This window comes from Lycium barbarum, chromosome 6 (assembly GCF_019175385.1).
Source record: "Lycium barbarum isolate Lr01 chromosome 6, ASM1917538v2, whole genome shotgun sequence".
In the NCBI taxonomy this organism is placed as follows: Eukaryota; Viridiplantae; Streptophyta; class Magnoliopsida; order Solanales; family Solanaceae; genus Lycium; species Lycium barbarum.
In genome coordinates this window covers 130,081,939-130,107,433 of record NC_083342.1, presented here as the reverse complement: position 1 = coordinate 130,107,433, position 25,495 = coordinate 130,081,939, and the positions used below count along the sequence as shown (strand labels likewise).

General features: G+C 33.6%; 5 protein-coding genes and 1 non-coding gene across 7 annotated transcripts; 3 read left to right on the top strand and 3 right to left on the bottom strand.

Annotated features, from left to right (window-relative positions):
* Positions 1–148: 148 nt before the first annotated feature.
* On the bottom strand, positions 149–9,095 carry LOC132598944 (vacuolar-sorting receptor 3). Of its 2 annotated transcripts, none has more exons than XM_060312106.1 (12): positions 8,595–9,095; positions 5,584–6,276; positions 5,029–5,117; positions 4,875–4,944; positions 4,717–4,800; positions 4,560–4,636; positions 4,387–4,468; positions 2,870–2,952; positions 2,714–2,780; positions 2,229–2,357; positions 2,027–2,139; positions 149–650 (listed from the first exon to the last, which is right to left on the bottom strand). In XM_060312106.1, exons 1-12 carry the CDS (start codon positions 8,902–8,904, stop codon positions 552–554), a joined length of 1,896 nt encoding a protein of 631 aa, XP_060168089.1. In that variant the 5' UTR covers positions 8,905–9,095; the 3' UTR covers positions 149–551. The 2 variants fall into 2 exon arrangements, with proteins under 2 accessions (XP_060168089.1, XP_060168090.1); XM_060312107.1 differs by lacking the exon at positions 8,595–9,095 and adding an exon at positions 8,308–8,440.
* Positions 9,096–10,381: 1,286 nt separating this feature from the next.
* On the bottom strand, positions 10,382–13,389 carry LOC132644668 (uncharacterized). The gene is made up of 4 exons (XM_060361268.1): positions 12,454–13,389; positions 11,878–12,144; positions 11,690–11,781; positions 10,382–11,599 (listed from the first exon to the last, which is right to left on the bottom strand). The coding sequence occupies exons 1-4, from the start codon at positions 13,258–13,260 to the stop codon at positions 10,792–10,794; spliced, it is 1,974 nt and encodes a 657-aa protein (XP_060217251.1). The 5' UTR covers positions 13,261–13,389; the 3' UTR covers positions 10,382–10,791.
* A 526-nt stretch (positions 13,390–13,915) lies between these two features.
* TRNAN-GUU (transfer RNA asparagine (anticodon GUU)) lies at positions 13,916–13,989 on the bottom strand. Its single transcript has one exon. It is a non-coding gene; the product is annotated as a tRNA-Asn (tRNA).
* Positions 13,990–14,597: 608 nt separating this feature from the next.
* On the top strand, positions 14,598–15,298 carry LOC132598946 (EPIDERMAL PATTERNING FACTOR-like protein 8). The gene is made up of 2 exons (XM_060312110.1): positions 14,598–14,766; positions 15,039–15,298. The coding sequence occupies exons 1-2, from the start codon at positions 14,644–14,646 to the stop codon at positions 15,243–15,245; spliced, it is 330 nt and encodes a 109-aa protein (XP_060168093.1). The 5' UTR covers positions 14,598–14,643; the 3' UTR covers positions 15,246–15,298.
* A 4,053-nt stretch (positions 15,299–19,351) lies between these two features.
* Positions 19,352–20,041, top strand: LOC132598945 (uncharacterized). The gene has a single exon (XM_060312108.1). It carries the CDS (start codon positions 19,521–19,523, stop codon positions 19,866–19,868), a length of 348 nt encoding a protein of 115 aa, XP_060168091.1. The 5' UTR covers positions 19,352–19,520; the 3' UTR covers positions 19,869–20,041.
* A 4,040-nt stretch (positions 20,042–24,081) lies between these two features.
* LOC132598947 (serine/threonine-protein phosphatase 7 long form homolog) lies at positions 24,082–24,798 on the top strand. The gene is made up of 2 exons (XM_060312111.1): positions 24,082–24,499; positions 24,592–24,798. The coding sequence occupies exons 1-2, from the start codon at positions 24,371–24,373 to the stop codon at positions 24,781–24,783; spliced, it is 321 nt and encodes a 106-aa protein (XP_060168094.1). The 5' UTR covers positions 24,082–24,370; the 3' UTR covers positions 24,784–24,798.
* Positions 24,799–25,495: the final 697 nt, after the last annotated feature.

The window sequence follows — 25,495 nt, the reverse complement described above, 5'->3', positions numbered from 1 at the left end:
AAGAAACTCTGAACCGAAACTAAAATCTGGTCTTACTACAGTAATATTCATGCAGCACGGAATACTGGGAGACCAAATATAGTTCGACCAAGATTTTCATGTTCTAGTGTAAACCCTGCTTCACATCTCACACACATTACTAATAGTGTAACGAAAAGAGTGGCAATTTTACATGATTGCATGCACCAACTTAAATTAATGGTGATACAACTCATCCCATTTTACAGCTGCAAATCCTACCACAAACTCTTTATCCTGCGACTAAACTAATGCCTAAAACATCACAAGACCCTCCGAGATACATAAAAATGATGGAGGCAAAAGCAGATAAATAAAAGAAAATAACAATCCTACACTGTCTTTATTATCCACTGTATACAATAGACATAAGAATTTACCTTCAGTTTCTTTAATAGAAACAGAAGGCTATTGAATCTGCCACTTCATCCAATTTCTCAGAAAAATAATACTGACAAATTTTTCATCTGCAATGCAAGCTTGGCAACATTTGGACTTCATTTTGGATATCTGGTGGCATGACAATCTCTATTTCAAGCATGTTCCTCATTGACGTGATTTGGGACTTCGTTTTGGCTGTCCAGCGGCATATATTGTGCCATAATAGCCCTGATTTCTGAATCCATGTATGACTGGCAAAGTAATAGCAAAGGAGAGCTTAGTGTGTATCCATACAAACAGAGGCGGACCCCGGATTTTGACGCAGAGGGGGCACCAATGACCAATGTCTTAATATACATATGTCAATTATTAATGTGAAAGTTTAGCTTGCAACTCTTTGAATACTTGATAATTATGATAAAATATTAGTAAAGTAGTACTAGTATAAAGTATAAACTTCAAAATTGGAAGAAGGAAAATGGGTTTAGAATGGGAAAAAGATTTACTAATTTTTCTCCTCTGTGTGGGAGGGGGTAGGTGTGCGGGGGTTGGGGGGTGGGGAAGGGAGGACTAAAGAATAAAAAAAAGAAGTGTGCGGGGTTATTAATTTATCTGTAGAGAATCTACAAAACAAAACTCCACAAAAAATAGAAAAAAAAATGGCTGCAAACGAGACTTGAACCCAGGTGTTATACAAGGACCTAAGGGGCACAACAACCAATTGGGCCAAGCAGTGGATATCAGGGGTCCTTTAAAATATATAGACATTTTTTAAGGTATATACACCATATATATACAGGGTTGTCCTGAGGTTAGCCGGAGCACGTGACCCCCCTCCTAATAGGGTGGGTCCGCCCCTGCATACAAACCAGCAATGTCCAGAAACATGTGTATTAGAGGAAGATTGGATTAATTAATCAATTATCACTATAAATGTACATGTAGACATAGATAAACAACTATCTTCAACTTGTCCTTCTATTTCACCAACGCGGACCATGGAACAAGAGAACGTACGGATACATAATATTATTTCTTTGGATGACCAAGAATCCGCCTTGGGACCAATCACAACCTCCAATACTCGGGGATAATGGGTCCACCCTCTACCCTTCTCCACTTAAATACCAGAATTACTTTGCTTGGTAATATCCTTTTACTTCATAACACTAAAAAGTAGACAAGCAAGGGGGCGGGGCCCCGGGGGTGGGGGGTGGGGGGAGTGGGGAGTGGGGAGTGGGGTTTAGTGTCAGGGTGAACAGACAATCAAGCAGCATATAATAACAAGGTAAAGATTTCTTTCCTAACTAAGAATTACTAGCCTAAACTTCAGCTAATACCTAATCAATCACAAGGCTGTTACTCTTTCCTAAAGCTGGTTGAAGAACAAAAAGGAAGGCTGAATCTCGGATATGGGCTAATCCATTTAATTTGAGCAAACTACTACCTATAGAAACTGAGAATGCCCTGGTTAATCAATTACCTATTCACTAACAAATAAAAACTTCAGAAGTAATGTAAAAGATTGTTTAACAACTTTCCCAAGAGTTTCATGGAAAAGGTCAAATACTCTATAAAATTACTATTAACAATCAACAATATAAATCCAAATGAGTTCTAAACTTACCCTCAATCTGTATTTGTACACAAGATATGCACCACCACCAGCCATAGCCAATCCAATCAAAATAGCCCAAACCGCAGCCCATGCCGACGATTTGACTTCTCTAGCTCTCTTGCCTGCAAATGAAAGTCGTCATAACCAATTCTTACTGTGGATATGCATAATCATGCCCATTCTGAATGAAGTCTGGACTATGTGAACTTACTTATGCAGGTATCATGGTCTCTGATGTACAGTAGGTCCCCACTGCAACTGCACTCATAACTGCCCCACGTATTTTTGCAGCTGCATTCAGAGCATTGACATGCTTTCTTTTCTTTGCATTCATCAATATCTATGAAATGGAAACAGATGATAGAGGTTAAAATTGCAGTTACATGATAAAAAAGAAGCTCTACATTTTAGAATATCTCAGTTAGCATACGAAAAAAAATCATCGCTTATAATATTTACAACATGCCCAAACAATTTCTTTTGTTTCATTAGCTTCTTTTTTTTACCAAACCCCTCAGACCAGAACTCTTGCAAAAACATTACTAATGAGTAAACTAAAAATTACACCCGTTCTACATTGCTCATTTGAAAATTTTGAAAAACTTATCCTCCATAAATTTATTTTGTCTTCTAAGAGTAAAAAAGATAAATTTCCCCAATACAATAACTTCATCGTGATAAAGTAAAATCGCTTACCTTCACAACTTTTAACACCATCACCTTTAAATCCTGGAGGACAAGAGCACTTCCCCTCCTCGTTATCCTGTTAGAACATGCTCAGCATTCAAATCTGAACCAATGGGAGGTGGAGATAAATATAAGAAAATGAAGTTCAAGAGATGATTAACCAACCACACAAGCAGAGTAAGTATGACCATCTCGAGTGTCATGCCAACAGCCTCCATTGTTGAGTTTGCATCGCCCACGTCCACTTGCTGAAGATAGTGGAATTAGATTATTGAAGAAATACAAATTACTGAGGAAAGAAGCAACAATAAAGACAAACGACAGATACATTTCTTAAGTAATAGAGAATCATAAAAGACATCAGACAGATAAGAATTAGATATGAGCTGTATTCAACTTCTCAGAGCTAACATTATTAGATCCTACTTTTCAGCAAATAAATCTGGGATGATGTGTTCTACTACCTTCTACATGATAAGAGCTCTTTGATGACAAACAATACAACTCAACTAAGGGTATATTAATTTTTTTAATATATAAAATTATAAATAACTCAATTAAGGACATCTAAGGTAATAATCATGTCTCTGCTTATCCTCCTGATTCAAACATTTCTGATCATAGCAGAAAGGGATATCAAGCAACTGATGTTACCCTTTCTGTTTCTTGGAAGACGCTTTAGGCAAATACACGCCCTGATTTGAAGAAAAGAAAAGGATTATTTTTTTCCTCATAAAAAAGAAAAGGATTCTTTTCCAGTAACACACGCTATAGCTTTTGTTATAGAGCATAATATTTCAGGAATATAAGATTTGGTCTCATGTATCACGAATATGTATAGAAAATGTAAACAAATATCTCCACGTGTAAATAAGAAACTTTAGCCTTAATTCAGAAAAAGGCTACAATTCAGCTGGTATTTAAAAAAAAAATGAAATTTACTTAAATAATGGATAGAAAGCCTTTTACACTCTTGCAATAAGCTCTTTCAGAATCTATATTAGCATGTGCTTGTATCTAGTTAATGCCACTGGATAAATACTTTAATGATCATTCTATAGGATACTAAGTTCATGAATTACCCTATATCACATAAAACACCTTCTAATACAAACTAGTTAAAAGACATAATACTCCTACCACCTTTGTGCTAGGAGTCCAAAAGGATAAATATGAAGAAGACCTGTTCCAGCCTCTTGACATAAAAATGACATATTCACACCAACAGGTCTACAATAGTTAGAAAGGGAGCAGGCGTCGATGGACTCCACTGGCCCTAAACGATCTATCAAAGAGCGCCAAATAATAGAAAGCATTTACTCTGAAAACATCAAGTACACATAAGAAAATAGACAAAACCCTTGACGGCAGCTTTGCTAAGAGATTATTTGGATTTGATTTTACACATAATAAAATAGACAAAACCAACATACTCTTGCATGCACAAAAAAAAAATTCTCAACATATTTACCTACTTGTTTTTATGATCTAATAACATACAGGCATACAATTACAGTAATTGCTACTCTTGAAATTAAAGCACTTGGATAGACCATCAGTAGCATAGCAAGTTTTGCTGATTAATACATGAAAAGAAAAAATTGGACAAAAAAACTACTGCTTAACAACTACTTTAAACAGTCATCTCAAAATAAATAGATGAACCAAATATGCTAGTTTACCTGTACAAGAGGTATAACCATCTCCCTTAAATTGCACACCATCAACCACAGGGCATTCACACACTCTACCACGAAATGTATCCTGCTCATACAATGAGAAACAGAAAAACAGGGAAGATTAGAAATTTTGGTACAGAAACTACTGTAAAAATTCCACAAGTCAATGCGAGAACCTTGCAAGCAGTGATATTAGCAGCCTTGTCTTTCCAGCAGCCACCATTATTATCCAGGCACTCATTTGTCTCCACATCTGTTATAAAGGAAAGAGCCATTATATGTTATGACAAAAAATCTAGTTGCTATTTAGCTTTAAGAATCATGTGCACTCACCATCGCTCAAACAAACTGCAGGCTCAGTAGTCTCCTCAAAACCAGCACAAATAGCCTTTAAAACAGCACCCTTCTCCAATTTCCCTGAAAGAACAAGAATTAAGAAAAGAAAAAAAAAAGGTTCTCAGTTGAAGACGGGAGTAAGTGCGTGGACTAACCTCGATATTGGCGATTGTTGACAACAACAGTAGGTAATATGGTGACATCTCCTCTTGTTCCTTTACCAACCTGCATAGGAGTTTAATTTTGTAAGTGCTTGCACCCTGTTAAATTGTTTAATAGTAGCTTTTAAAGAAAGATAAAGAAACTTGCTTGAGCATCCTGCTCTTCTTTCAGAACGGGGTTGTCCTGATCAGCATTAGGGTCTCCCATACACTTCTCAATCTTTCTTGAATCAAGACCTGCAGATAGGAGCTGTTGGCATTAGGAGTGGCAAACGGGAGGGTGGATCGAATATGAGCGGGCTGAAAACGGGTTACATGAAAGCGGATACAACATCCGACCCGTCCATATTTAACACGGATAAAAAATGGGTTGACCGACGGATATCCATGGTTTTAGGAATAGTCAGGTGAAAACACAAGCTAAAAGCCAAAATAAGCTTAGACTTCCAGAAAGCAAGAACTACTCATGAAAAATTACAAGCAGACAAATGGGTATTGATAATATGGATATCCATATTATCCATCTGGATATCCATTAGTGGATAATATCCATATTTGATCCATTTTTGGTCAGTTATCCAATTCATGTCTAATGGGTCGGATTGGATGGTTACTTGCTTTTTTTAACTGCTTTGCCAGCCTTAGTTGGCATTAATCTATTCACTAATGATAATTGGAAGGCATTGAGGGGCAGCATTATTACCTAAAGACTTGATAACAGAATCAGCACATTCCTTGTTATATTTTTTCTCCTTCATGGGACATCGAATCTGAAAATCAGTCACATAATCCCACCACACCCACGGCTTCTTTGTCTCATTGGCCACTTTAAAAACGCACAACTGCCTCAAGTTCTCAACAACAACGTCTTTCCCTTCATATCCAGTGCTGAAATCTTGTTCAGGATCAGGAGCACAATATCTTCCATGATTGATACATTGAGACTTGCACTGCTTGCTTACAGTAAACGCCTGAGGGCAATACCAAGTAATATAATGGGGTGTGAATTGAGTATATCCACCTTTCTCAAGAATTTGTGCTGCACCCTTAAATTCTTTGACATATTTCATCAACATGTCACATTTGAACCCACATTCATCATTGCTACTTGTCCAAAGCTCATACTCCACACGATCATCTGGGTGGGGCACAGCTTCTCTCCAATCAAGATTCACATTAACCATTTCTCCTGAACTGACAGCTTTCTTCAACTTCTCTGCAAAGCTTTTCTCGATGAGGGCAGATGGTATTGTTATGTTCTCGATGTATTTTGCAGAAGAACCATCCGCTTCAGGAGAGTCCATGGTTATCAATCTTTCGTCGACATCATCTGCAACTAGAACTGCAGCAGCGCCCGCATTTTGTGCATTCCAGACCTTCAGAGCGAAAAAGCAATCTGCCACCAAGAAAAACAGTAACTCCCCATAACTTTTGATAATTTTACAAATCACCTCTTTCTTAATATAAATGATTACATCAACTTTCCATTTGAATCCCTGATTACTGCTCAAAGTATCAGTGAACTATGACTCCTTTTGGTATCCAAATTTTGAAATTAAAATTTAAAAAAAAAAAATTGAAAGGTGTTTGAGGGATTCAAAATCAATGATAAGTGCGCCTATGTGATGCAACCCAACTAGAAACTGCATCCAAATTTATCAGCCACTGTTACGGAATACTAACAGAAGCACTACGAGTAATATGCCACTTAGAAACAGTCAGAAGAAAAGCAATCGTATACATCAAGAATTCAGCTATCAACTTCAATTACCATTAAATTTATTAGCAAACACTACTCATACAATCCAAAAAATGACAGTAAAATATTTCCCCAAACTAACAAGGACAACGACCAAGTTAATGACAACAACAAATTACAACTATGCCTTATGATTAAACAAGTCAGGTCAACTATGTGAATCCTCAATAATCCATTCGACTCCATTTACACCCGTTCCAATCTAATCCAAAATAAATTACCTTTTTTTATCACAACGATGAAGTAAAATTGATAAAATTTACAAGAACCAAGCTATCAACTTCAAGTATTATTAATTAATATTAGCAAAAACTCCTGGTGTGATAAAAAAAATGGCAAGAGAAAATTTCCCCAAACTGACAAAAATAAACTGAGATATCAAAGACTACAAGGACCAAGTTATAACAAACAACCAATTACAACTATGCCTCATAACCAAACAAGTCGGGTCCACTATGTGAATCCTCAATATCCATTCTACTGCATTTACACCCGTTTCAATCTAATACTCAATAAATTAATCCTTTTTTATAACAACCACCAAGTAAAATTGATGAAATTTACAATAATTAAGCTATCAACTTCTAGTATCATTAGCAAAAACTGAAACAATCCAAAAAGTGACAATAAAACTAACAAAAATAAACTGAGATATCAAGTCAGTGGCAAGGACCAAGTTAACAACAAACTACAACTAAGCCTCATAATCAAACAAGTCAGGTCAACTATGTTAATCCTCAATACCAATTCTACTTCATTTACACCTGTTTCAATCTAATACTCAATAACAACGACCAAGTAAAATTGATACTCCCTCTGTCCTAATTTATGTGGCACTTTCCATTTTTCGAGATTCAGATTATGTACACTTTGACCAAACATTTTATAATGCAGTTTTTCATCATATTGACATGTGAAAAATTGCAACTAATAGTACTTTTCGTACAGTTTTTGAATATCTAAATCTTAATTTTAAAACATTAAGTAGGCGTTTAGACATGCGATTTCATCTCATGAGATGAAATCAGCGTTTGGACATGCGATTTCATCTCATGAGATGAAATCCCAAATCATCCAAAAAGGCATGATTTGGGATTTGAAATCATGATTTCAAAAATTATAAATGTAAAATTTGACCCATACGTTTATATTTTGTAAAAAAAATCCATAAGTTGGTAGATATATTTACCAATCATGTTTACCAACCATAAGTTGGTAGATATATTGTTCGTACCGTGTGGGAGGATTATATTAAAAAGTAGTTACATTACTATTCATGTTAAATTTTCCTTTTTATTGAACTAAAATTTGATCAATTGATGTTGTATTTTTTAGAAAGGCCTTCTAGTAGCGTATTAATTTTATTATGAACTATGATTTACACATTTGGTAAGATTGTATAAGAATTGGGAAAATTTTGATGATTTTCACAACTTGTGAGGTTTTTATGTTTATAAAAAAAAATTGCAACTTAAGAAATCCAAATCATGAGATGAAATCATGTCCAAATGGCTCCTAAGTTGATCAAATCCAATTTAGCGTCAAAGATTAATCAAATTAACTCTCGTGATACAAAAGGTGCCACATAAATTGGAACAAAAGGAGTGAAATTCACAAGAATCTTCTAGAAAGAGCTAAGAAAGCTAAGGAAAAACAAAGACTACATACCTCCACGATCAACAAGAACAAAAGTGGGCATAGCACCAGACTTCAACTTAAAAGAAGTCCAAAAAATTTCCCAATTAATCTATCAACTTCAAGTATCAACAACAAACAACAAATCACAACTGTGCCTCATAACCAAACTAGTCAGGTCCATTATGTTAATCCTCAATATCCATTCTACTAAGCTTACACCTGTTTCAATCTAATACTCAATTTATTATCTTTTTTTATAACAATAAATTGATTAAATTTACAAGAATCTTCTAGAAGGAGCTAAGAATACTACATACCTCCACGATCAACAAGAACAAAAGTGGGTATAGCACCAGACTTAGACTTAAAAGAAATCCCTGAATCATCAAAATTTCGACAACCTTTTCGATTTCCCTTTGGATAAACAACAGTTCCAGGTATACTGCCTCCATATTGTGGAATCCCAAAGTTACCAATTGCACTATCATAAGTGCCTTTAATATCATCAGGTGAAACCACCCTTAAACTGTTTTTTTCAACCACAAAACGACCCAATACTGATTGGAATAGGTTTAACCAAAGAAACCCTAGAAAGATTGTAGCTTTTGAAGTTTTAGAAACCCCCATTTTTGTTTTCTTGGAAATCCAAGAAATGAAAAGAGGGTATAAGGGAAAATCTTGAATTGTACTGTTATTGGAGGAAACTTCTGGTTTTCTTTCTTGTTTTGTTTTTGTGTTGAGTGTGATTGGTGAATCTGAGTGAATGCCAAGTTTAAGCTTAATTTCAGTTTTTGGGAATATTTTAGGCTTAGGATTAGATTCTTGTCTAATTCTAGATTAAAACAGACCTAAATATAGTTTTTTTTTTAAGTGTCAATTATTAATCTTCATTCTATCTTTGATTAGTAAACTAATGGAATTTGACTAATTTGTATTTTTAATGTCTTTATATCACTCTCCAGGACAATACTAAAATTTTAATGTCATTTTAGATAAGTACTCAGAATTAGAAATTTGATGCAAAATTAGAAAATGGTTGTTGACCATCTTAAAGCATTCCCATCCTCACGCAGTCACGTGATAATGGTAGTTTATAGTCTAATGTTATGACGCAGCTCAACCAACCAACTTATTCCACGTAAACAAACTGTCAGTTTTCTGTTTTGACAAATAATAATAATAATTAAAAAAAAAGGATCGTGAACAAATGAAAATATTATCTTTGGGTATGATTTCTAATTTTAACATTCTCTCTACCTCTCAAGGTGGAGATAAAATCGGCGTATATGCTATTCTCTTTCTATTCCACTCGTGGGATTATTGGATATGTTGTTGTTATTGATAGGTTCTATAATTTTCTTTCGACAGGAAACAATTGTGGACCATGTTTATGATGATTTAATCAAAAAAAATTGTTCCTGACAATTTGCCTCTTATAGAGTAAAATCATGTTCTGACATCCCATGGAAACATTTCTCCCTTAAGGACTCCAATCAACCAATCAAGCATGCGCAGAATCTTCCTGTGCAGAGTGGGATTAAACGGTTTGTATATAACAAACAAAAAAATTGTGCACTATAATTTTTAAATAAAGGGAATTCAGTTGAATCCATAGACTCTAACTAGCTCCGTCGATGTGGATCGTTATGTTATACTCCCTCTAACTCGATCTATGTGACACTTCACGCTTTTTGAAGTTCAAATTATGTGAAGGCCAACATTTTAAAAAATATTTTTTTAACATGTTAAATTTGAGATGAGAAAAATTACAACCTATAGTACTTTTCTTATAATTTTTGAATATATAAATCTTAATTTTTTAAATATAAAGCTTTTCTTATGGTTTTTGAATATGTAAATCTTAATTTTCAAATATTAAGTTGATTTAATCCAATTAAGCTTTAAAGTTTAATTAAATTGACTCTCAATTAGCAAAAAAAAAAAAAATTCATATGAATTGATATAGAAGGAGTAGTAAATAATAATGCATGAATGCGAGGAAGTGCATAAAACCTAAAGGATTTTGAGAAACCACATTAGTCCAAGGACATTCACATGGAGTTCTATTAAGTGGCGAATTCAGAAATTTTGTGAAGGTACACAAGATTTATTATATATGTATAAAGAGTAATATTTGACATATATACACTGTATAACTTTCTATATACAACAACAACATCATACCCAGTGTAATCTCCACAAGTGGGGTCTGGGAGGGTAGAGTGTACGCAGATCTTTCCCCTACCTTGGGAGGTATAGAGGTTGATTCCGAAAGACCCTCGGCTTGTATAACTTTCTATATATGTTGTATATTTTTCTAATGAAGGGTGTTCAACTTACCACCCTTCACGTGGCCCTACCACTGGTTCTATATACAGCAGCGTATCTACAGACCAAGGTGTTGACGCATGGAAGGAGTATTGCATTTATTCTCTGAGAATGAGAATGATCTGCACTAGTACACTGCACCTTTCCCTACTAAAGGAGCAATTCTATTGAGCTAGCAGTTGAATCTCAGTTGTCAACGATGTAACGGAGCATTTTGCTACTTTCAAAAGCCATAGTAGTCCTCTCCACATGCTTCAGTAGGATCCCACATATTTTGTTCCTCACTCTATGACATGCCTCAATTTCTAACTCATCCAAATTTGAACCTTCTTTGCTTTCATTCCCTTCCTTGTTGTTGATGATCAAATCTAACCAGTCATTTACTCTCTTGACCTTATACATCATTGCTGCTACTTGATTATCCGATACCATCAAAGACATTTTCTTTTCAAGTTCATTTATATATTTCTCTATGTAGCCCAAAAACATTTTTCTACACTCGTCCTGCAACGTACAAGCTAGGTTAGTAGCTACATCGATAGTGCTACCCCTGGTCCATTCAGATTGCACATCGTTGTTAGATGTCAATACAAGAGAAATATCATCAGTGTTCCTATTCTGATCTGTTTTAATGATGCTTGAGCTTTTTTGTTTGGTACTGTGATTCGATGTATTTGACTTCTTCAATGTATTGGTGATGCTCATAGTGTTGGGAATTGGATTGAGGGCAGTGGGGCATGGTGAAAGATCTAAAGCCACTGCTGATTTTATCCATGCAGCAGCATTTTTCTTTTTTTGCACTGTGATTTTCGATGCTTCATTATCTACACTAGTGCTACTTGAACCAGTTTCTTCTCTTCTAGTTAGAGTACTTATATTTGTTAGCGACTTCATTATTAGTCTTGTTTGAGCCATATCATCCTGAAGATCCAAAAACGTGTCGATATGAGGCTGTAGATCACCTTCTTCAGGTAAATGAAACTCTGAGAATTTGCTGGAGAAAAAAAGATGTGTTAGCTTTTATATTTTGGGATCCATAATTCATAATGCGTTAGCTTCTATATTGACTAGACAAAGTAATCACCTCAAGGAATTGAGCAACCTCTCAGCTGCACAAGCTTCTTGCAAAGCCTCAGCAGCTGCAAACAAAGCAATGTCTCTTTTTTTTACAACCTCCTGAAATGCAAGAGAAAATCGCGGGCATACTTATTATTATGAAATTCTCAAATATTCATTCAAGTTATGCTAATTAAATACACTTGAACACAGTACCTTGCCAAGCTCCACTAAACTTGAGGGAAGTGAATCCCATGAAATCTCACTTTCTGCCCATTGTTTCTCAATTGGATGGATGGTCTGTTCACATTTTATCTTTGACACATAATTCTTGCTCTTAGTTGAACTCTTGACTATTTTCTTTGCAGAATCAACAATCCTTCTTCTTGATATTGAACTTGAATTGTCATCTGAGCTGTCATATTTGACAGAACGAATCGGTGAAACCTGTCGACAGTATTTGACAGAACGAACGGGTGAAACCTGTCGACATAAAACATCAAGATTAATAACATTTAAAAGCAGGCTAAAAAAGTTTTAGAGTCTAAATATCAGTCAAAATGATGACTAAAGAATCAAGAAAAAATGTATAATCACAACGAACAAATAAGTAGTGCTGCCTTGTGGCCTACTTCTATTTAAATAAAACAATGCAATAATCATTACTATTGTTCTGCTAAGTAGTATTCTATCTTTTTAAACATCTCATCATAGATTTATCAAGCCCTTTGTACAAGCACATCAAAAAACAGATAAAACATAGAGTAGATTAAAAAATTAGAGGGAACTCACAGTTGCACTACGACAACGTGGTGGTTTGATATTGTGCTTAACAACTGAAGAATCAAAAATCTCATTAGCTCCCAAATTCTTTAACTCATTCCAACTTTTCCTCTTAGAAATCCATGTAGATGATGAAACTGAAGATACCGTGCTATCTGTATCGCTATCATTATCAAAAGACATTCTCCTACTCCTATAATTTCTGCTCTCAACATCAGATCTTTTAACTCCTGGACGAGTTTTCGAAGCACTCAAGGACCTAAACTTGCCTTTATTAGTACTTTCCTCAAGAACATTACTACTTTTTCTCCTCACTTCTTCTACATCAGATGACTCTAAAGATAACCTTCTTAAACAAGATGATATATCCATAATATTTTCTTCAGAAATGACACCCTTTTCAACAATAAAATCAGAATTGGATGCATCAAGATTTTTTTCCAAATTTGGAACCGAATCAATTTCTTCGGGGGTTCCATCACATGGACGCCTACCAGGGAGAGGCGTAAAATCTTTGAGCAATGGAAATGGTTCTGCATCCTCCAATTTTTGTAAATAAATGAATTGTCCTAGTTTTAATTTGTTGCCTAAAATTAGCTCATTTTGGTCTTGGGGCAAGGTGACATAAATTGCGTGTGATGCATCTGAAATCTTGAGGTAAAATCCTCTGTTGGGCAAGAGATTACCTTCTTCTAGAACAGGAATTATGCTTCTGATTTGTAACAATGCTGGCTTTCTATCTTCTACTATGGCATTTTCACCCATTTTCATTTCTTCAAGTAACTTTACAACAACCCCAGATTTCAAACTCGCCATGATTTTCGCGGACAAAGGTTGATGCTAAACAAGTAACCAACTTTTCAGGTGGAAATACAAAGAATTCTTGAAATTACAAGACGCAGATTACTAAAAGAGGGTGCTTTTCCTAAGATCATGTGGATGAAAGAGAAAAAAAAGGTTACCCCAAAATCCAAATGACTCAAAAAGACAAGTTTTCAAGACAAATTAAGTTCTTTGTTTGTCAAAATATATCCGAAATTATGGGATTCTTTAACTAACGGACCAGGTGATTTGTGAGGTAGTTAAAACGGTTAAAAGGGCATCTTTTACTTCATAATTATCCCATGTGTTGTTACTATATTCATCCCAAAAGAAAATGATGGGTTCAAGTGAGAAGTTAAAACTGTTAGAATATATTAAGAGATATTCTATAATAATTATTTTCGTTCTACTTTAAAGTAGATTATCTCAAATTTCACTAAATCTATTACAGACTAGTTTAACTCAGATAGCTGTGAATTATCATTAAAGAATTCTTAATGAATATGAAGACAATCCAGAGAAAAAAGTTAACGTTACCAAATATGTGAGTGAACTTGAAGATATTTAGACAATGGTTACTGAAGAGTATTTGAGACATAATAATCCAATATGAAAAAGATGTTGCAATTAACGAAAAAACAAGAAGAAACGCTAGAAGGAGGGCTTGAACCTCCGACCTTGCGGTTAACAGCCACACGCTCTAACCAACTGAGCTATTCCAGCTTGTTGTTAGTGTGTGACGCTTTACTAATTTTGTTAGCTTTACATAAATAGAAAAACAATTGACCATGCACAAATTTGTTCACGTACTACATTTTCTTCCCATAAGGACCGGATATTGATGATTTATCAATATTCATGCACCGTTGATAAATTTATGCAAAAGTTTAAGAGATGAAAGTTTCGCTTTACCCATTTTATTTTTTTGTTTAGTACCAACATAATTATTCAGTAGGTATGACGTGGGGTGGAAGGGATCCATCTGAATCTCTTTATCGGAAATTACAGTTTATATATAATAGATAATAAATCCCTTGGTGAAAGTCTTGTTCCGACTATGTAAAAAGAAAATCCTATGCTAATATCACTATCTTAAAGCTTCTTCGCCAAATACTTAACACAGAGCAAATGTGTCATCTAAGGGACCTACTTTGTTTCTGTTTTTATGCTTTCCCCCTTTTAGAATCCACACTATATTCATGACAAAATACAAGCATATCAGGTTACACATAGTGTTCTGAGTTCTGACTTCTGACTATTTCTTCTCAAAAAATAATGCCAACAGCTTCCTGCCAAGTTGACACATGCTAACACTTATTAAATCCTTTTAAATATCCATGTACTTGCGAATGGCATGAACTATTGGCAGAATTAATAATGATGGAATTTAAAACTCTACCCAAGAAATTGATTTTGGTCTTATCCCTTTTTCTCACCATAATTCCCACTTCTCAATTGCTTCATTCTCGCAAACTATCTCCAATTCCTGCATTGGCACCGGTAAGTTATATAGTTTTTCTCAAGATCGTCCTCTCTTTTTTTCTCTACTTTTTCTTAGTAGACGAATTTAGAGCAAGTTATGTAATTTCGGCTAAACTCACTATTTTCTGTTTGAACTATGTATACATATATAAAAATAAGTAAAAGTATATATGAAATAAGATTACAATATACATTTTGAACCTACTGACTCTAAATTTTGGATTCGCCTATGAGGCAAACATTTAATTATTTTATGTTGACAAATGTTGATCTTTGGAGTACTTAATTAGGTGTTGCACAAGGAGACTAGAGAGGAAGAGGCGATTAGAGTTGATGGTTCAATTCCAGTGGCTTGTCACTCAAAATGCCACCAATGCATGCCCTGTATGCCCATTCAAGTATTTATTGAAGAAGATTATAATGATGATGATGAGAATGAGCAGTATTATCCCCAAGTTTGGAGGTGCAGTTGTGGAGACAAAGTCTTCTCACCTTGACCATCATCTAATTTCCAGCAAGTAATTCACTAGCTATCTTACAGAAACATATAGTTGTTCCTACTTTGAAAAAATTAAAGTACTATATTTTTGGAAAATATATATATATATATATATATCTACGACCACTAGGTTGTATTTTTTTGACAAAATGATCCGTCAATGCAAGAATTAGGGTAATTTTCTGCTTACACACATTAATGTATGAGTTTTTTTTTCCCACTTCTCGAGGATTTTGTCTTAAAAAGACGTCTACGTTAAGAAACGGGTCGAATCTTATAAATTGTCTAATACTTTGTCTCCTTTTGACGAAGAACATGGGAGTCCCAGAGTATCATCATCGACACGTGTATTTAGTATTGGGTGTGAATGAACAAACTTTCACATGAAAAGTGAAAAAGAAGTTACTTAATTATAATATGTTGGATACTCTTAATGGTTTCTATTGGGAAAAATCGTGGGACTTTGGCTCAAGACGACTAATATCACATCATCATCATATTAAGAATATCTACGAGGTATTTTAACCCAACAAAAGTAAAACCAAATTGTATTTGATATTAATTCCGCAATGCAACTGGTTATATATGTCTTAGGAGATATTAATTCCACTTCAAAAAAAAAAAAACAGGAAGGGTGAGAAGTCGCCCGTAAATTAAAATCTATCTTTCTTTGGACAAGTTTAGTGTGTAACTTATGTATTTTTCATATACTATGCTTCAATAGAACAATCTTTACTTTTATAAGAGAATTCGAATTGCACGCCCTATAGACTATTGGAGATTAGAATTCAACGGATATAATTTTCCTTGAGAAATCCTGATCAAATTCTTTTTCGATATTACTCTATTGACTTATGTGCACACATTCAAACCCTTAAGCTTGAAAGTAACATTTCCACAAGACATATTGGCTAAGAGAGTACAGGAACTACAAAAGATAAAGATAAAGATAAAGAAAAAAATGTTAACTAGGAAAGACCTTAAGAATCATTTAATTACATAAAAGCACACCATTTTATAATAGTAGAAGAAGTAAAAAAGAATCAATCAAATATTGCTCATTTACACTTGAGATCATCATGTCTTGATTTTAAAATTTGAACACCACAAAGTACGGACTACTTATGCAGCAGCAGTAGGTTTTTGTGCTTTCCTATGGCGGAGATTATCAACTGTAATAGTCCCTTGTAAGTTGCTGGTAGCAGCCAAGCTGGACCCATTCTTATTTGGAACAGGGGAGAGCATAGAAGAAGTTCTGTTATTGAAGCTTCTTGGCTGAGGCACATCCAAGAAATCAACAGTCACCGGAGGCTGAAACTCCGATCGAGTTCTCCGGTGAGACGAGCCCTCAATGGAGTCAGCTTCGACAAGCCTGTGGTAGCTCCGGTTAGAGGTGTCAGATAGGCACCTGAAACTATTGTGATGAGGCTTCTGTTTCTTCATGGCGTGGAGTAGAAATGGGATTAAACCTTCCATATTAGACTTGCTTGTTGGTGATTGATGTAGCTCTTATACTGAGCGGATGGTGATATTTTAAGTTTTGTGTGTTTAGCTGTTTAAGGTTTGATGTTAGAAATGGACATGGCTGACAATTATTTATAGTGGAGAAAGACTTGCGTGATGAAATTTCATAGTAGGAGGATATGGATGCCAACAGTCAACCTGGTTGAATGGTTGATTATTGCAAAAGTGTCAAAGGAGTGTACCAACTTGATTCAGGTATATCCATAAAGAATGATAGTATTAATTATTATGCAATAATATTTGTGTACTGAAACTTATTAGTCTAAAATTCAAGATTGGATCGTGACCTCCGCCAAGCATTGGGGGACAATAATATAGGCATCATAAGGTTATTTGAGAAAAATACAATGGACTCGCCTCCATATGATTTGTCTCGGTTTGTTTGGTGGAATAGAACAAAGTTACATAGCATGTGACATAAGATTTACTATAGATTTACTTTAATAATGGACCTATCACCTAACCTGTCAAATTTGGGACGATTTACATAAACATCGGTTAAACATTTAACTCATGCCTAGTAATACTAAAACATGTCTTAACTTGATTAAAAGAAACTAGCCACCTAACTCAAATTTGGGATGAATTACATAAACATCGGTTTAATATTTAACACACGCCTAGTAATAATTCCCTAATAATTAAAACATGAATTTTAACTTGATTAAAAGAAACTAGTCAACTGTTGCCTGCTGTTTTAGCGATAAGAAAAAGACGCCAAGGCAAACTGAACTTTTTAAGCTTGAAATTAGTTTTTTTTTTTTTTTGTCGTTACCCGCATTGAGTTTTGATTAAATTCGAATTCACACTGGAAAGTTTCACATTGAGGATAAAATGCTTACTAACACAGGCGATTCTGGATCCAGCGGAGCTCAAGTCTGAAACCTCTAATTGAGGATGAGAGATTGTTTGTCACTCCATCATAACCCTTATTGATTAAAACTTGAAATTAGTTGAAACTAATGATGAATTGCTTGTACCTAAACATAATTAACCAGTGAAGGTGTGTTCCGTGTTCAACTTGCATTGAGCCTAATCAATGGATAGAGTTTAAAACATATATAAGTTAATTTTGGATCGTCGTGTAATATTTTCTCATAAGATTTTATTTTGCTCAAAAAGAATATTTAGACCGTAATGTTAAAAATTAGTAAAGTAATAAATTTCAAAAATAAAATAAAAAAGAATTAATCCCTAAACAGTTATCCAAAAGGAATAATTGGTGAAAATTTGACGCCCAAGGCAAATTCAACTTTTTCATGCTTGAAAGTTAGAAACTAGTGATGAAGTGGTTTGTTACCTAAATATAATTAACCAGTGAAGGTATGTTGTGTATTCAACTTACATTGTGCCTCAGTCAATGGATAAAATTTGAAATAAAAAACATAATCGAGCACGTTGATTAAAAAGGGAGGTCAATACTTGAATATTAGTGGATTCCAACTGTCTGTAACGCGTTATTGATACTGTCTATTTCAATTCCGCCACTTGCCCACAAACTAATGACCTTTCCCTGTAATGCTTTTCCAGTCTTATACAATGAGCATTTCCCTCAACGGTTTAGAATTCTCCCGGTCTACTCTTTCCGGATCAAAAAAGAGAAAAAAAAAATACTAATTTCTAGAAAAAATTAGATAATTTGACTAAATCGCTCCTAATTAAATAGATATTGATATTTGATCACAAAACACTTAATATGGACAAATCTAAAAAAATAATGTTAATTCTTTTTTGATTTGATAAGTTGATATCTCTTTTTTACTCAAAAAAAAAAGTCAAATGGACACTTTTTTTTTTATCCGGAGGGAGTAATTAATTCGCACATTGTAATCTCTATTAATTAATCCATATTCTACTTATTCCTGCATAATTAAATTCTACATATCTCTAACTAGCAACCAAATAATCCCATAATTCTTTGTGTGAATTCAGAAGTTAAAATTTGAATTAATTAAAATAATTTTTACGCATTTTGAAAACACATTAAAAGAAAGATAATTACCTAAAAGGGTGGCATGATAGTGAATAAGAATTAGATAATTGATTTCATCTACTTAAACCACGATGCTTGTAAATCCGACAAATAATTGAACGCCAAAGCGGGCTAGGTGGTCACCACCGTTAACTAAAAAAAGATCCTACTTAAAACAATGAGATCCTACTTAAAACAATGTTCTTATAACTAACTACAACAAAATTCATAGGGTTGGTTTGGTACGCGGGATAAGTTGGGATATTTCGGGATTAAATTTAGGATAAAAGTTATATCTTGTTTGGATGAAGGTATAAATTTATCTCGGAATAAATTTATATCCTTAACCAAATAAGGTATAAAACTTATTCCAAACTTAGTTTTGAATAATCCATCTTATCCAATCTAGCTTGATATTTATCCCATCTCTCAAGTGGGATAAAATAATCCGGAGATTATAATTCCTAAATTATTATACTGGAATAACTTAGTCCGTGTACCAAACGACCCAGAGTGTACTAAGTTATCTTTCAAAAGAAAAATAATAACATACTCCTTTGACAATTTCGCATTGATCAACCTTAGTAACTATTCTCATCCCGTCATCCATATCCAAGTCCTGACAATGAAACTTCCTCCTGCATACTTTCTACACTATAAATAATTGTCAGCCATGCCCATTTCTAACATCAAAATTTAAACAGCTAAACACACAAAACTCAAAATACGATCACCCACTCATTAAAAGAGCTACATTAATCACCAACAAGCAATTTAATGGAAGGTTTAATCCCATTTCTCCTCCATGCCATGAAGAAACAGAAGCCTCACCACAACAGTTTCAGGTGCCTATCTGACACCTCTAACCGGAGCTACCACATGCTTGTCGGAGCTGATTCCGTCGAGGGCTCGTCTCACCGGAGAACTCGATCGGAGTTTCAGCCACCTGTGACTGTTGATTTCTTGGATATGCCACAGCCAAGAAGCTTCAATAACAGAACATCTTCTCTGCTTTCCCCTGCTTCCAACATGAATGGTTCCAGACTGCAGTTTGGGTCTAACATAGCTGCGATGAGCAATTTACAAGGGACTAAAGTTGATAATCTCCACCATAGGAAATTCTGATCCAAGAGATTGCGTTAAAAACTACTACTACTGATGCGTAATTTGTACTTTGTGGTTTTCACTTTTTAAAATCCAGACAAGATGATCTCAAGTGTAAATGTACTAATATTTGTTTGATTCTTTTGTACTAATGTTGTTCGACTATTATAAAATGGTGAGCTTTTATGTATTAATTAGGATTCTTTCTTTCTTTATTTCTTTATATTTTGTAGCTCGTATCATTTCTTTTGCTATTTCAAATGCATAGTGTAACATTAGACACAGGTTTCGACGAATTCAACAACTTTTTTTAGAATTTGTATCAGAAAATATATAAAAAGTATATAAATATCTAATTGTGAAATCAATAATTAAAACAAATTATGAGTTTAGTGGCAAATTAAATCTCATAAAATTCAAATTTTGGTTCTGCTAATGATGAAAGCAAGCCGATTTAAAGGGCATGATAAAATTTAGAAAATTTTGGGAAAGCATATCGATGTAATTGAAAACCCCCTTTGCTTACTCAAAATTTCTTTTTATTAAATGGTACAGAAGAAAAAATATATATCTATATTCCCAGCGGGTAATTTTGACTCTCAGGTCGGGATGAATGATTATCTTAGATGAAGGGTTAGTGATGAACTGTTTGGACATTAAACAGTCATAACTTAATGTTGTATATTAAACGTAGTATTCACATCCTTATCTAAGAAAGAATTGTTATTAAATCTATATACTAGTATAGTACCCGCGCGATGCGCGAAAAATGGTAGAATTGAAATCATATTAAATTTTTAATTTGTCTTGTTTAAGCATGATATTTTAATAAATTTTGAACAATTATCTTATTTTTCAATGTCATGTACTCAATCACAAAGAAATTGTTAAAAAAAAAAAAAAAAAAAAACGTCGAATAACTTTTATCTTTCTTATTTTTCTTTATTGTACTATCCAACTATTTTGTAATTACATTACTAAATATGACATTTATTTAGTTCTGTTTACTATCCTTATTCGCTTCTCTCGTTTAAAAATAGCATAACTACGATATAATTTGCTTACTCTTGACTTGTTATATACTTTTTTTTTTCTGTTGTTCAATTTTATGAATTATTTGATTTATAAAATTAATTTTACTATAAATATCCTCACATTATTTCCATCTTCCTTTTCGTGAAATTTTTTCTCTGGTATGATATTTTAGTCAATTTTTTGTCCATTTAGCAGTACTTGAAGCAATTTCATATAACATGTTTTTTTATGAAACTGCATCATAGAATTGACTCCACTCCACTCCTTCCAAATCCTCCATTACCGCCGATAGTCTTACTTACTATTCAAAAAATAATAGCAACAGCACAAATTTAAAACTGACCGCACTATTTTAAAAAATAACTGCAACAACACGAAAAAATTATTTTCATTAAAATGGATAAATAAATTAATTTAACTATTTAAAAAATACCTGCAACACTAACAGAATATCTAAAACTAAAATGGATAACTATATTTTAACTTAACTACTCTCAATTAAAATGTTAAAATGTTAAATATTATTTTTTTCAAAAAAATTATCTTATTTACAATTTTTTTAACATTATCCTAATATTTTGCTCTTTCTTACTAAAACATGCCATGTGGGTTTTTGTTATGCTGCCACATGACTTAATGTGGTGCCTTTACCTCTTGATATTTATATATGTAGATTGATTATATAAAATTGTTATTTTATTCTTTGAGCAGATTAAATTGTTATTATTAGTACACAATTTCCTTTGTTCTAATATTAAAATAATATTCCTATTAGTGGATGATCACCTATAATGTTATTAAAAGAATTCTACTGAACTTTTATTAACGAAATCCTTGCTTTTGATTAATTACTTTGCATAAAATTAAATAATAAATTAGTGTAATATAAACTTAACACACAGAGTCCATCATAATTCGCATACCCTATTCATCACTATACAGTTCTTTTTCAATTGATTCAATTATAGAACAATACAACAAATGAATAACAAAAAAAAAGGGTTTAGTAAATGATCTAGAAAACATATAATTGGTTGAATATAAATCGCGGAGCAACGTTTTGATTTTTTTTTGGCTTTTGTCTATCTTTTGGTATCCCGATAATGTTTTATTCGAAGGAGACACTATTAACTCGAAAATAATAGCAGTAAAAATAATTCACTTTGAACAAAGTGAGTACTAAACTAACATTTAAGATATATTTAAATCTGAGCGTATGAAATTTAGATATATCAAACTCAAATTTAAATTGGACTTTTCTACTATACTTTTATGTGTGAAATTTATTTTAGAAAAAAGAGAGTAGTGAATATATATATATATATATATATATATATATATATATATATAACAAACATCTATCTCTTCTTTTTTTTCTAGAGATCAGTTTCCTAATAAGAAGTGATGATAAATATAGTTTTGACTTCTCTATGCAAGTAAGAATGTTACCTACTTGATCAAGTTTAGGATTATATTTATTACCTACCTCTTCAGATTCAAACACATTTTTCTAAAGAATAAATTAACATTAAACAAATAAAAATTAATAGCAATAATTACCTATGTTATGACGACATTCCCATTTCTATACCATCTCAAACCTTTCATCATCTTCATCACTATATATGTTGATATTATTCCTGCAAAATAAAAACTTATCGTAATCGTCAAAAGGACGTTAAACCAGCACAAATAACGAATAACAACCAAATTTAATAGCAAGCAAATTATATTTTTTTTTCCAGAATTTCGCAATCAGATTAAGTAAAAAAATATATCTGTAGAAGCCAAAGAAGAAGAGATATATATCTGTAGAAGCAAAAGAAGAAAGATATAACCCTGGATTAGTGGTTTCCACGGTTAGATTTTGAAATTAAATGGGAATGTAAACCGTGTGTGTGTGAGAGAGAGAGAGTTAGTGGGGATAATGGGGGTAAGGGATGGAGTCCGGAGCCTAAAGGGTATAAAAATACACGGTTTTTACCAAAAGGGAACGTTTAAAATTTATTATACCGAAATGGGTATATCGTGGGCTGATCCACGATATACCCCAATTTTTTTTTTTAAATTGTCAGACAAACGAACGAAAAAAAAAAATTATTTACAAGTATAACGTGGACTGATCCACGTTATACAATTTATATTGTATAACGTGGATCAGTCCACGTTATACAAGTTATATTGTATATTTGGACTGATCCTTTTGCCCTAAAATATTTCCCTTCGTTCCCTTCCCTAAAATCTTCCGCCACTTCATTCCATTCGTTCTCTTCCATTCTCCTCCATTGCTTACAGAACCTCCATCTTCTTCTCCTTTTCCTTCTCCTCTATTTTTTTTTAAACCCTGCAATACAATCTAATTTTTGAAGCAACTTCTTCATCTTTATCTATTATTGCTATTTAAATTGAGGTATTTTTTCTAACTCATATAATATTGTATATTTATAATAGATATAGATCTGTTTGTCTTATATATTTTAATTGTTATTTTTTATTTGTGTTATTTAATACGTTTGTGTTATTTGTGTTATTTTAATTTGAACTTAAAATATGATTGTTAGAAGCATTATTAAATAAAAGGTCCGATTTGTTTAGTAGCACTTTTGAAGAAATTTGTTGTTATGTTGCTGTTATTTTTGTGGATTGTTATATGAAAGATCTGAATAACTAAATAATATATTTTGTTAGGGATTGTTATGTTGCTGTTAGTTTTGCTAGTTTTGTGGATGTTTGTAAAACGTGGACTGATCCACGTTATACAAAATATATTGTATAACGTGGATCAATCCACGTTTTACAAGTATAGATCACTATCTTGAAACATTGTGGAACTGTGGATATTGCCAATAATAGACCGATGATGACATTTTCGGTACAGGAAAAAAGAATTGTGAAATGTGTCATAAAGAATTGAATTTTTTTTCCTCCCTTTTTGTGAATGTTGCTTTGTTTGATGTATTTATGCATTACCATAGTAATTTATGACTGCAGAACCTGTAATTTCTTCAATATATTTTGTTATGGATTTTTATACAATATATTTTGTTATGGATTGTTATACAATATATTTTGTTATGGATTGTTATACAATATATTTTGTTATGGATTTTTATATAATATATTTTTTTTAATAGTGAGTTACTCCAAATTACTTGATCTGGACTTCATTTTTTTTTTTTTATATAAGGTATGGAGTTGATGGTTATCCCTTGAATAATCTTAATGCTAGATATATAGATATTGGTGGGTGGCAACAATTGATCCATGAGCTTACTGGTTGGGCACCCGGTCTGGATTGTTTTAATGGTGTTAGTAGGTTAGAAGTACATAAATTAATTGAATATATTAGAGGCTTAGATGATATTACAGATCAGACCCCAGAAATTGATGTGCAACAGCGGGTTAGGTTGTACTTGCTATGGCTTTGTGGCGGCACGATATTTCCGGATAAGTCCGGTGACTTACTTAATTTAGATTATTTGCTTGACATGCGTGACCTTAGAGCAATGAATGAACAAGCTTGGGGAGCGGCTGCATTGTCATATTTGTATACTTGTTTATGCCGTGCTTCGTTGAGGAAAGCCAAGGATGTGTGTGGATTCATTTCCTTATTGCAGGTACGTGACCTTTAAAATTATATAATTTTATTTGGTTGTCCTATTTGATAGTTATAAGGTTTTTATGTATTTATTTTTATTTTTTAATATAGGTTTGGGCTTGGGAGCGCATTATACCGATGCAGCCACCATGCAGGGCTCTTCCACCACACACGGCTCTTGCACGAAGGTGGACTCATCGTAAATCCCACGAAAATGAGGCACGTGATGTTTTACCCATATGTAGGGATGTATTGGACAACCTAATAGATGGCCAGGTATTTTATCATAATTATGGTTGTTAATGGCGTTTTGATAGAATAGTTACGCTTATGTGTAATTTATGTTCTTTCTATCGTAGTTTGTGCGGCAGCCTTATTCAGAGGCCATCATCAATAGACTCCCTGAGTGGTGTCTGCGTGGCCGAGATATTTGAATGGCGAAGGTTCCCCTTATTTGTGGGATCTATCGAGAGTGGCACATGGTAGACCGCGTTCTCAGACAGTTTGGTAGGAAGCAACATATTCCGGGTCCATGTGCAGAGATTGATCCTTTTCATTACAAACGTGACAAGCGGTATGCTATAAAAGTGGAGGATCAACAATATTTTACAGAAACAGACTTTTTGTGGGGAAATCGTCGAGATAGTTTAATTCTGGCCGAGTATGAAACTCAAGATCCAGAGTCACTATCAGAGTATTTCTTCGAAGTTCTGATATATTTAGCAATCATATCAGTATAGCCACACTTGACATGTATGCAACTGTTGAACGCTCTACTAATGTTGGAGCACCCACTGACGATGAGTTTGATATTCGGGGTACTACGTATCTTCCCGCTATGAATATTGGGCTTCAAAGAGGTACACTTCAACAAGAAACAATGGTAGGATTTGGTAGCCAGTCACATAACTTTGGTTGGACTATGCAGAGCTGTGATATTCCTGGACCGAGTAGTGCTCCAGATACAACTGAATTAGATGGCGGGAGTATAGTTCGATATCACCCTACTCAAGTA

Coding starts and splice junctions, on each gene's coding strand:
- LOC132644668 (XM_060361268.1), bottom strand. CDS start 13,260: ATGGCGAGTTTGAAATCTGGGGTTGTTGTAAAGTTACTTGAAGAAATG. Junction 12,145..12,453: donor CACGTTGTCGTAGTGCAACT/GTGAGTTCCCTC, acceptor TTATGTCGACAG/GTTTCACCCGTTCGTTCTGT. Junction 11,782..11,877: donor GTTTAGTGGAGCTTGGCAAG/GTACTGTGTTCA, acceptor CTTGCATTTCAG/GAGGTTGTAAAAAAAAGAGA.
- LOC132598945 (XM_060312108.1), top strand. CDS start 19,521: ATGGAAGGTTTAATCCCATTTCTCCTCCATGCCATGAAGAAACAGAAG.
- LOC132598946 (XM_060312110.1), top strand. CDS start 14,644: ATGATGGAATTTAAAACTCTACCCAAGAAATTGATTTTGGTCTTATCC. Junction 14,767..15,038: donor CAATTCCTGCATTGGCACCG/GTAAGTTATATA, acceptor GTACTTAATTAG/GTGTTGCACAAGGAGACTAG.
- LOC132598947 (XM_060312111.1), top strand. CDS start 24,371: ATGCGTGACCTTAGAGCAATGAATGAACAAGCTTGGGGAGCGGCTGCA. Junction 24,500..24,591: donor GATTCATTTCCTTATTGCAG/GTACGTGACCTT, acceptor TTTTTAATATAG/GTTTGGGCTTGGGAGCGCAT.
- LOC132598944 (XM_060312106.1), bottom strand. CDS start 8,904: ATGGGGGTTTCTAAAACTTCAAAAGCTACAATCTTTCTAGGGTTTCTT. Junction 4,801..4,874: donor CAACAATCGCCAATATCGAG/GTTAGTCCACGC, acceptor TTGTTCTTTCAG/GGAAATTGGAGAAGGGTGCT. Junction 4,469..4,559: donor CTAATATCACTGCTTGCAAG/GTTCTCGCATTG, acceptor TTGTATGAGCAG/GATACATTTCGTGGTAGAGT.